Raw genomic sequence first — 12,299 nt, forward strand, 5'->3', positions numbered from 1 at the left:
TATTGTTGGTTTGGTCACTTTTATTTCCTTGTTGAGCAAGGAAACCTAAAGGATGGATGCTCCAACACGTTCATTTTGCTGACAGCGCTAGCGACTGTGTGAATTAACTGTAACGATGGAAGTGCGACACCCACTGTGTGTTCTGTTGTATCCCTCACAGATGATCACTGACCAGATGGGATCAGCATCTTCATGCATTTTGTGGAACTTGTAGGCTGTAGAATGAAAAATCTTGCTCAGAAATGGAATTATGTTTTCATTGAGGTTTGCAACATGCAGTTGGTCATTATTGTGTTCTGGCACACCCCTTGTGCCAGCGTCACGCTTTGTCTGTCAGCATTTTGTCTGTCTTCAGGAAAGCTGGGCTGAGATACACGAGAAAGTTACCACCCAAACGGGAGCCACCCGCAGTGTTGAATTAGTTGAAACGGATACTTCTTGTGATTTCAACGATTCAGATCCCGCGGTTTGTTTTCTCCCATGTGGGTGGCACCCACTGTTGGTTCATGCACCTCAACCCAGAGCGCCAATGCTAAATCTTGTGAGGTGTTCACGTTGATAGAAGTGAACGTTTCAGATGAAAGAGTAGGCGAGAGAAGCGTCTTGTGTGTGATGGGCGTCAGATGTGTTACAGTTGAAGAGAAGACAATGTTGGAAGGGGGGACAACTGATTATGAGAGACTTTTTCGTCATGTTATTAGTTTGGGTTTACAAATGTCCGTGTTTGGGTTGAGGGGGGGGTTAGATTTGTTTAACCCTGTCTATGTGGAGTTGATGTCGTTTTGAGATTAGGTTTGTGTAACAATCAGAATTTTGGAGGTAAAATTCATAACAGCAAGTACTTTTATTTTCTTGTCTTTTATTTTGCAGTAAATGTGGTGCAGCTCTTGTGAGCGAAGCTGTTGTTGTTTTCGAATGCACACGGGGCCTTGTTTTTGATGGAGAAGAGATAGACTAGGAGAGACGAGTCTGGTACAAATGACTACCGTCATGGCCGCTGGCTGTGCACTTAGTGCTGACGGTGCTAGCCACTCTGTGTGCCGTGACCATCGACAAAAGTCACACCGCTTATTTTGTGACTGGAATAATTACTGTAAACTGTCACGTGTGTTTCTTGGCCTTTTTTCTGCTGTGTGTGTGTGTATGTGCATGTGTGCGCGTGTGTGCATGAGTGTGTGTGTAAGCAAAGCTCAAAACAGACAGGAAAATGGTGGAGCAACAAACATCTGTTGCAAAGATACAAGAAACAAACTAATCTTTACAAGCACAGGACATCCAAGTTGTTCTCTTTGCGGCATGATTTCTAAAGCAAGTCAACAATACAATGTCTCTTTCCTGGGTAACTTGTAAAGCACAACCACAGATATAAATATGACACCTACAAAATGTGTAAAACATCATGTAAGCCGAGATGTAACATCGGTAAAGATTTCAATTGAATTAAATTGAGCAAATTATGATTAGTTCATGATCCGATCAATGACAATGCTAAAGCTCTTACCACATGTATATATTATCACTTTCAGTAATAAACAAACACACACACACACAATCTGAACATCAGAAAGGAAAAACATGGATTAAAGAGGCCTGTACCAAACTAATGATAAAGAATGTTATAAAGAATGTGGACTTCACTGAATAATAATGTACCAATGTATCAAAACAGTTTATGAAATGGTCTATAAAGACGAGAGAGAAAGGTACCATGCCGTACGGCAGTTCAATCCCCAACTCACAAACAAAAATGCACACACACAAAAACAACACAAAAATACTGGAAGAGAATCTTAGAAAAATATTACCTTACCTTGCATAGAGGTAAAAGTATAATACATGTACATCTACATACTTTACCTTGCAATGAGGTAAAATTTAATACATGTACATGTACAGTCCCCAGCGAAAGAAACGCAACTCATTCGCGCCCGCTGTTGCGAGCAATTTTTTGTCATTTTCAAATTGTCGTAAAATATGAACCAGATAAGATAAATCAAAAAGAAAAACAGATTCGTAGAGGATAATTTACTGGCTGTACGACAAGTGCATAGTATTTAATCGTTTTTATCGTTTACTTGTTCATAAATTGTGTTTAACAGGGTAGGGGTCAAGCGAATCGTGATTGCAGGCAAACGTCTCTTCAACATGCTGAGAAAATCGTAAAAATGCACACACAAAATTTTTTAAAGAACATTTTTGGAGGAAATTCATTTTTCAACAGCACCATTTAATTAGAATTATTCGCCAAAGCGTTTAAGACTAAAAAAAATGAGCAAAGATCACTTAGACAGTGTTAAAAAGAGTTGTTTGGCAAAAGCTTATTCGCACGGAATCGACGTGATGATTTCTTTAAAAAACAGGTGTTATTTGTGGCCAAGTGTCTGATCTACACGATGAAACCATAACTAGACACAAAAAAGTGCGGTTTTAAATGGGTTTTTTTTTTTTTACATTGATTGAATAGCGATAGTGATTTGTATGAAAATACTATGAAGCCAAACGCATACGTCCCCCCCTCCCTCAACACATATTTACACACACATGCACACAAATACACACACGCATATGCATACACACACACAGACACGCACATCCATACATACAGATAAACGAAAAGACAGATAAACAAACAAAGTCGCGATGTGCAGGAGCGCTACACAGTGCTAAAATGGACGCCAATGAGGAGAATGTCTTTTTTTTTACCTGATCCAAACGAGTTGAATTTTAGTCTCAAAATGCACCAGATTGCACAGATTTTAATGTACCATTTAACAAAAATTCGGGGGAGCATGCCCCCGAACCCCCCTAGAATAATGGGATTTCCTCTTTTTTCATCACAAGAGAGTCCCACCCCTGATTTGAAAATGACGAAAAATCACTCGCAACAGCGGGCGCAAATGAGTTGCGTTTCTTTCGCCAGGGACTGTACAATGTTTGATGGTCAACGCACACAATAACATACCCCATCTACAAGAGAAAGGGGAACACAGCATATCTCTTCTCGCTGTAGCCTGGAAAGTTCTTACAGTACCACTGATAGGTGATCAAAGCAGCAATGACCTGGTTGACCAAGACAAAGACGAAGAGGGAGAGAATGACGGTGTGCTGGAAACGAAAGACGACGCAGAAACTGAAGTAGATGATGATCTCGGCTAGAAAATGAGGACAAGACACTTTGTCGAAGAGTCCACCCTTGGGAAGGAGATACTGATGCTGCTTGTCCTTGCCTGAAAAACACACACACACGTTTTAGTTTTCCTCCTGAGATCTGCACTGTTTCAACAACACATGTGAAAAGAGACAGAGAATTGTTATCGCAGAGACTAATGGTGGTAGGTGTGTAGTAAACCAGTATTTACAGAGACTAATGGTGGTAGGTGTGTAGTAAACCAGTATTTACTGAAGGGCAGGAGGGATACTTCACACAGAGACTAATGGTGGTAGGTGTGTAGTAAACCAGTATTGACTGAAGGACAAGAGGGATACTTCACACAGAGACTAATGGTGGTAGGTGTGTAGTAAACCAGTATTTACTGAAGGGCAAGAAGGATACTTCACACAGAGACTAATGGTGGTAGGTGTGTAGTAAACCAGTATTTACAGAGACTAATGGTGGTAGGTGTGTAGTAAACCAGTATTTACTGAAGGGCAAGAGGGATACTTCACACAGAAACTAGTCACAAGGTCAGCATCATACTAATCCATAATGACTGAAAATGATACAGAAACTTGTCAAAAACAATCACAAGCAGGTTGATTGATTTCTCTCATGGTATTTTCATATCAATAAACAGGCATGGGAAATGTCCGCCGAAAGGCAAATTTCTGCCGAATTGTTTTTTTGTTCCGCCGAAAAAGCTAAAATGTCCGCTGAAAAAATAAATGGGGGAGGCAAAAATGGTTCTGAAAATTGAATTTAATGGCGAACTTGGAGCTCAGATGACACTAAATGGCACAATTTGGGTTCTTTGGAGAAACATTTTTTTGAGGGGGCTTTGAGCTTACTTCAAATGTTCAGCCTTTTTTAAATTTTTTTTAGCTTTTTCAATTCCCATGCCTGATAAAATACGCAAAGTTAAACGTAAATGCAAGTACTGCCTAAACATTGTGCACTTATATCTTTCTTGTACAAATCCGATTTTGCATAGTGTACCCCATTCTGCCTATTGTGCATAAGTATGCTACATAATTGTACAGAACCAGGGATTTTGGCCCTTCTGAATTCTGAAACTGTAAACGCAACCAAATGAAACACCAAACCAGTAAACACAAATCTTATAGTTCTTTTTAAATCCACTGTTCTAAATTCTAATGTGTACTCTGTATGTGTGTGTGTGTGTGTGCGCGAGTGTGAGTGTGAGTGTGCGTGTGAGTGTGTGAGTGTGTGTGTGTGTGTGTGTGTGTGCGAGTGTGTGTGTGTGTGTGTGTGCAAGTGTGCAAGTGTGTGTGTGTGTGTGTGTGTGTGTGTGTGTGTGTGTGTGTGTGTGTGTGTTTGAGTTTGTGTGTGTTACCTTTCACATCAGTACGCAGAGCAGCTAGGATTCTGAAAGACTTGTGCTGCATCACGGAAGCTGACACAAACATCAGCAATCCTGATCCATACACTGCCCAGTCATAGGCAGAAATACTGTCTGGAAAAAAAAAAAAGTTTTCTTTCTTCCACAGGTATTTATGTGTTATTCTCCAGAGCTGTGTACCAGTGGAAACCATATTACGCGAAATATAATTCTTAATTTAACTGAGACATTTTAACCATACAAATTGATTTCATTAATAAATACTGGACCCGCCCCATATTTTCAGACCTTACTTTTTCAGTATTTTGACTAAAACATCTGTAAATTTAAAACGTCTGTAAAATTAAAACGTCTGTAAATTTACCCCCATTTTAAAACTACCTCCCTTTTAACACCTGACTTTCGCAAATTCTTCAAGACCTCACAAGGAGGTTCCCCTGTATACAGACAACCCCCCCCCCCCCCCCCCTCCCCAATTTAAGACTGCCTCCCTTTTAAGACCCTGTTTTCACAGACTTTCTGTTCTTAGCCTTTGTAAAAAATGTACCCCTATTTTCTTCTTCTTCTGCGTTCGTGGACTGAAACTCCCACGTACACTCGTGTTTTTTACACGAGTGGAATTTTACGTGTATGACCGTTTTTTACCCCGCCATTTAGGCAGCCATACGCCGTTTTCGGAGGAAGCATGCTAGGTATTTACGTGTTTCTATATCCCATCGAACTCTGACATGGATTACAGGATCTTTTTCGTGCGCACTTGGTCTTGCGCTTGCGTGTACACACGGGGGTGTTCGGACACCGAGGAGAGTCTGCACACAAAGTTGACTCTGAGAAATAAATCTCTCGGCGAACGTGGGGACGAACTCACGCTGACAGCGGCCAACTGGATACAAATCCAGCGCGCTACCGACTGAGCTACATCCCCGCCCTGACCGAGCTACGTCCCCGCCCTGACCGAGCTACGTCCCCGCCCTGACCGAGCTACGTCCCCGCCCTGACCGAGCTACGTCCCCGCCCTGACCGAGCTACGTCCCCGCCCTGGCCGAGCTACGTCCCCGCCCTGGCCGAGCTACATCCCCGCCCTGACGGAGCTACATCCCCGCCCTGACGGAGCTACATCCCCGCCCTGACGGAGCTACATCCCCGCCCTGACGGAGCTACATCCCCGCCCTGACCGAGCTACATCCCCGCTCTGACTGAGCTACATCCTTGCCCTGACTGAGCTACATCCCCGCCCTGACTGAGCTACATCCTTTCCCTGACTGAGCTACATCCCCGCCCATCCCTATTTTAAAACTCCTTCCATTTTAAGACACGATTTTCTCAGATTTTTGGAGGTCGTAAAAGGGTGGTTCCACTGTATAATTAAAAATGAAGATGCTTACGTTTTTACTCCAAAACGTCTGTGAATTTACCCCCATTGTAAGACTCCCTGCCTTTTTTAACGCATGACTTTTGCAAAAAAATCTAGGTCTAAAAAAGGGTGGTTCCACTGTATGATTAAAAATGAAGATGCTTACGTTCTTACTCCTAAAAGTCTGTAAAATTTACCCCCCTTGTAAGACTCCTTCCCTTTTTTAACACATGACTTTTGCAAATTCTTGAAGGCCTTACAAGGAGGTTCCACTGTATACCTGATAAACGAAGATGCTGAAAGTTGGTCCCAGCCAGTATGCAGGGCCCGACGACCAGGTAGTAAACGTATCCCAGCAGGTAGTGGAGCAGGGTCATCGTGGCTTTTTCCGAGAACACGTGGACACAGAACGTCTCGTAGCTACGGCGACACACTTGCATCAGTTCCATAGCCAGCACTAACATCACTGGCTCAGCTCTGGTGATATCTGTCAGACAACAACCACAAAATTAGTTTTTGTGAATGTTATGTATATCAATGTACAACAACAACAACAACAACACAATTAGTTTTTGTGAATGTTATGTATATCAATGCACTTAGTCTGTCAAAAATAAAGAATCAAAAATATTGATACCCATTTATAACAATCTGTAATGCATAAGTATCTTAACTGTTTATGATTAAATTTAAAATAAAATATTTCCCTATAAAACAAATTGGGATTTTGCTGTGGAAAGTTCTAATTTATCTCATAAACATGTAATGAATCCTGAAGTATCTTTAATAGAACAGCAGGTGTGTTTTTGTTTCACTTGTTTCCTCATCAGAATGTTTGACTTTACATACATAATATATCAACGTATCTTTATCTGCATTTATTTTCCACACAAAAAAAGGCTGAGTACTTTACATTAAAAAAATCTCAGCACTCTAAGTTACGTGCTCAAAGCTGTTTTCAGAGCGAATGCTATACAAAAGTTGTTACCATTAATGTTATTAGCATTAATAGGCATGAATATCATTTTCTTCAAGAATCGGCAGAGTGGCACTAGCAGTTACAGTAGCACATGTCCTTACAGTGTAAAACTGATCACACTAGCACCTGTCAAAGTGATGGCCCTAGCTCCTGTCCTTTCCTGTAAAGCTGATCAAACTAGCACCTGTCCTTTCCTGTAAAGCTGATCAAACTAGCACCTGTCCTTACCTGTATAACTGATCACACTAGCACCTGTCCTTACCTGTACAACTGATCAAACTAACACCTGTCCTTACCTGTACAACTGATCAAACTAACACCTGTCCTTACCTGTATAACTGATCACACTAGCACCTGTCCTTACCTGTATAACTGATCACACTAGCACCTGTCCTTACCTGTACAGCTGATCACACTAACACCTGTCCTTACCTGTACAACTGATCACACTAGCACCTGTCCTTACCTGTATAACTGATCACACTAGCACCTGTCCTTACCTGTACAGCTGATCACACGAACACCTGTCCTTACCTGTACAACTGATCACACTAGCACCTGTCCTTACCTGTATAACTGATCACACTAGCACCTGTCCTTACCTGTATAACTGATCACACTAGCACCTGTCCTTACCTGTATAACTGATCACACTAGCACCTGTCCTTACCTGTATAACTGATCACACTAGCACCTGTCCTTACCTGTATAACTGATCACACTAGCACCTGTCCTTACCTGTATAACTGATCACACTAGCACCTGTCCTTACCTGTACAGCTGATCACACTAGCACCTGTCCTTACCTGTATAACTGATCACACTAGCACCTGTCCTTACCTGTATAACTGATCACACTAGCACCTGTCCTTACCTGTATAACTGATCACACTAGCACCTGTCCTTACCTGTATAACTGATCACACTAGCACCTGTCCTTACCTGTATAACTGATCACACTAGCACCTGTCCTTACCTGTATAACTGATCACACTAGCACCTGTCCTTACCTGTATAACTGATCACACTAGCACCTGTCCTTACCTGTATAACTGATCACACTAGCACCTGTCCTTACCTGTATAACTGATCACACTAACGCCTGTCCTTACCTGTACAACTGATCACACTAGCACCTGTCCTTACCTGTATAACTGATCACACTAGCAGCTATATTTACCTGTAAAACTGATCACACTAGCACCTGCCCTTATTTGTAAAACTGATAACACTAGCACCCGTCCTTACCTGTGAAACTGACAGGATGCTGGAGCTGTTGCAAAACAGAACGTAGCAATGGCGGCCACTGTTCACCGAAAAATACCTTCTGGATCAGCAGCACCAATAGTAGGAAATTCACTGCTACTCCAACAGGATAAAAGTGTTGAAACCACCTGAAAAAAACACAACAACCCACAATGATGACATGAGATAAAAAAATAAAAATAAAATTTTTTTTAAAGTAAAAACTATTTGGGACAGACAAATGCAAAATGCTAGGTAGTGGTGAGTGATTTTTTTCTTCTTCTAAAAAAACATCTAGTAGTAGATATAATGCAAAATCGAACCACACTTGCACACACACACACGTGCACCTAATCTTAGACACTCACTCACAGACATGCTAGAGAGAGGGTGGGGTGGGGGCTAGAGAAACGGCACACACACATTCATACACACATGCATGCAACTGCTACATGACAAATGCAATTAATCACTTTATCACTCTTAACGCTTGCTAGAAAGGTCAAAAGTACAGACGGAAAGAGGCATATGTATCTTAAAATTCTTCCAGCATTTAAAACAAAATCTTTATTAACATGTATTTCATTTTATGTTGAAAAACAAAAAGTGCAATCACACAAAAACAAAATCTGTACACTTTAAAGACAGACAGACAGACAGACAGACAGACAGACAGACAGACAGAGAAAACACCTCAACAGGATATTGTGCAAAAAGATACCTTTTTGGTACTTCATAGAATTGCTTAGGCTCTTTCAAAACTCCGACTCGCATCTTTCCCCAACGAAAGATTGAGCGCCAGAGGTTGGGAACAGCGGGGTGCTGATCGAGGAAGTAAGCCAGCACCAGGGCTGCGCTCGACACCAGCCAAAACCCGCTCTGTATGCTCACATCCATAGTGTGCTGGTTCTGAAAACAAAATCACAAGTTATGTTTGTTTGTTTGTTCGTTCATGGGCTGAAACTCCCACGGCTTTTACGTGTATGACCGTTTTTACCCCGCCATTTAGGCAGCCATACGCCGCTTTCGGAAGAAGCATGCTGGGTATTTTCGTGTTTCTATAACCCACCGAACTCTGACATGGATTACAGGATCTTTTTCGTGCGCACTTGGTCTTGTGCTTGCGTGTACACACGGGGGTGTTCGGACACCAAGGAGAGTCTGCACACAAAGTTGACTCTGAGAAATAAATCTCTCGCCGAACGTGGGGACGAACTCACGCTGACAGCGGCCAACTGGATACAAATCCAGCGCGCTACCGACTGAGCTACATCCCCGCCCAAATCACAAGTTATAGAACTACAGTGGAACCCTCCTTTCAAGACCCCCCAATTTAAGAAAGACTTACCTCCCTTGTAAGACTTTGTTTTCTCAGATTTTCTGTTCATAACCTCTGTAAATTACCCCCATTTTAAAACTCCCTCCTTTTTAAGACCCGATTTTCTCAGATTGTTGGAGGTCTTAAAAGGGGGGTTCCAATGTACTAGCACTGGCAGTGTAATGAAAGAATCAGGGATTTTATTTTAAATTGCCTATTGCAGTACAAGAGGAAAGGGTGGCCGAGTGGTAAGTGCACTTGCCTCGGAAGCGAGAGGTTGCGAGTTCGACCCTGGGTCGGGGTGTAAGCAATTTTCTTCCCCCTTTCCTAGCCCAGGTGGTGGGTTCAAGTGCTAGTCTTTCGGATGAGACGAAAAACCGAGGTCCCTTCGTGTACACTACATTGGGGTGTGCACGTTAAAGACCCCACGATTGACAAAAGGGTCTTTCTTTCTTTATTTGGTGTTTAACGTCGTTTTCAACCACGAAGGTTATATCGCGACGGGGACAAAAGGGTCTTTCCTGGCAAATTTGTATAGGCATAGATAAAAAATGTCCACCAAATACCCGTGCGACTTGGAATAATAGGCCGTGAAAAGTAAATATTCGCCGTAATGGCTTCAGAATTACTGGCCGATGTGAATGCGTGATATATTGTGTAAAAATTCCATCTCACACGGCAGAAATTAATATGTAAAGCGCTTAGAAAACGTCAAGCGTTATATAAATCTCCCATATAATGATATATATATAAATAAATAAATAAACTTGTAAGTAGATTCCTTGTAAGGTAAGACAGAAAGTCTTTTGTCTGTTCTACACTTTAGATAAGATGTTTGAAAGTTTTAAACTAAAGTCGACATGCATTTTGTAAAAAAAAGAATAAAAAAAAGAATGATTGTTCTGACACAATCCAATCCAAAGTGCAAAAAATCGCTGACATTTTAACTTTAGGTAAAATTAAATGAACCCTTACAACAACATGCAGCTTTGCCTCCAACATGGTGTGACCAGACAACCAATTGACGCTGATGGGGTCTATGTCGACCAAAAGACTGGAATTCCCTGTAGGTGGAGTTCCTGTAGGCGTTTTCCCTGTATACAGAGAATGCCCACGGGTGGAGTTCTTGTAGGAAAGTACGAAGCTGCTCAATCTTGCATCAAGTGCGTGACTGCGGTAAACCGATTTTAATTATCTAAGTGTTACTTCGCCATTCAAATCGCGGTTCGACAGGAAAATCTGTTAGTATTAGAATTCCTGAATTCGCATGCGCCATTCAGCCAAGCAAATATGCTTCGGCGAGAACAACATTTATTTCGAAAGGATTTGGTTAAGGAAACATCGCTCCATCAAATTGTCTGGTACTCTCGTCCATTGAATTGCTTTCACTTTCACTCTCGTAAGCTTGTAAGTGCATGGAGTCAAACGGAAGTGAAATGACTATGGAACGCTTTGCAGTATGTCGTTATTGCGAGTAATTTATTTCAGCTGCGTTTCTGTCATTTAGTTATTGATTGAAATTTTGTTGCAATATAAACTATGATTGCACAACACAATCGAATTTCTAAGAAATACCCAAAAAGATTAAAAAAAACCATCAAATTCTACCGATGCCGTCGCTTAAGCATCACGTGACTTTCAGCGAGATCAACGAAACACTACAGGAACTCCACCCGTAGGGATTCCCTGTATACAGGGAAAACGCCTGCAGGAACTCCATCTACAGAGAATCCCAGTCTTTTGGTCGACATAGACCCCTTCAGCATTAGGCCAAAAAAAAAAAAAGGTCTGTTTACGGTAACCCGACCGACCCTATTTTTTTCGCGCGACCCTAGACTTTTTTTTGGCATTTGGGGGAAAAAAAAAATAAAAAAAAAATCTTGTTTTTTTTGCAAAATAACGTAAAAATATGGTTTTTTGGAAAAAAAAAAAAAAAAAATCCCGATCTACCGACCCTATTTTTTTGGCCTATGTTACCGTAAACAGACCTATTTTTTTTTGGCCTTATTGACCACTAGCTCTGCCAGCTTTTTAAGATGTATACAGTTCAACCTCCTGCTGGTGGCATAGAAATTAGAAGTGCTTCAGTCTTGTCAAAGTAAAACTGAGCTCAGCAATTTACTACAATCTCGACAAGGAAACAAAATTGAGTGTGATCTCTTTGCAAACAGGAAGGACACTAGCTAAGTACTACTACTACTGGAAGGACCACCTCTAGGCTGTAGAAAAATGTACCTTGCACCGTTTATGAGATTGCCTTACTGTACGTATTCAGACTTCCTGGATACAACTTTCAATGTGTTTCTGCATCTTTACTTAGCCTGTTTTTGCGCGAGTCAGGAAATACCTCAAGTAGTAGGTGACGTGGAACTTCGTTTGGAAATCAAGCACCGAGTGCTTGGCTAAGTGCTTCAAACCACTGAGCTTCTTTGGCTGACATTCAAGCTGCGTGGATGACCTCCCCTAAATTCCGCCGTGCCTTTTGATAGAAAACTAAACAAAAAGACCAAAAAGCACTGTACTCACGTTGGATTGACGAAAACGAAACAAATACACGCGACGTTTCGACCACTGGGGTCTTCATCAGACACAAGAAAACTAAACGCTTGTTGCGGCTATTTCGTCATATTTAACCCCACCTTTCTCAGTGTTCGTTTTCAGACAAATATAAAGAGTTGCGTTTTCTTTTGCTCCATCTGAGTGATCGACAAGAAGAAGTTTTCTTTTGCTATTTATGTCAGTAATAAAGCGAACAAACAATACGCATTTTTTCTCGATAAAAGTTATGAGAGACAGAGAGAGAGAGAGAGAGAGAGAGAGAGAGAGAGAGAGAGAGAGAGAGAGAGAGAGAGAGAGAGAGAGAGACAGAGACAGAGAGAGAGAGAG

The 12,299-nt window shown here is 41.6% G+C and overlaps 1 protein-coding gene across 2 annotated transcripts; it reads right to left on the reverse strand.

The window, feature by feature from the left end:
• Positions 1 to 1,171: 1,171 nt before the first annotated feature.
• On the reverse strand, positions 1,172 to 11,869 carry LOC138968386 (polyprenal reductase-like). 2 transcript variants are annotated; one of them, XM_070340965.1, is made up of 6 exons: positions 11,761 to 11,869; positions 8,817 to 9,004; positions 8,099 to 8,244; positions 6,152 to 6,358; positions 4,512 to 4,631; positions 1,172 to 3,227 (listed from the first exon to the last, which is right to left on the reverse strand). In XM_070340965.1, exons 2-6 carry the CDS (start codon positions 8,990 to 8,992, stop codon positions 2,968 to 2,970), a joined length of 909 nt encoding a protein of 302 aa, XP_070197066.1. In that variant the 5' UTR covers positions 8,993 to 9,004; positions 11,761 to 11,869; the 3' UTR covers positions 1,172 to 2,967. The 2 variants fall into 2 exon arrangements, with proteins under 2 accessions (XP_070197066.1, XP_070197067.1); XM_070340966.1 differs by having other exon boundaries at positions 11,649 to 11,860.
• Between the last annotated feature and the right edge of the window lie 430 nt (positions 11,870 to 12,299).

The sequence above is a fragment of the Littorina saxatilis genome, linkage group LG6, assembly GCF_037325665.1.
Source record: "Littorina saxatilis isolate snail1 linkage group LG6, US_GU_Lsax_2.0, whole genome shotgun sequence".
NCBI lineage: Eukaryota > Metazoa > Mollusca > Gastropoda > Littorinimorpha > Littorinidae > Littorina > Littorina saxatilis.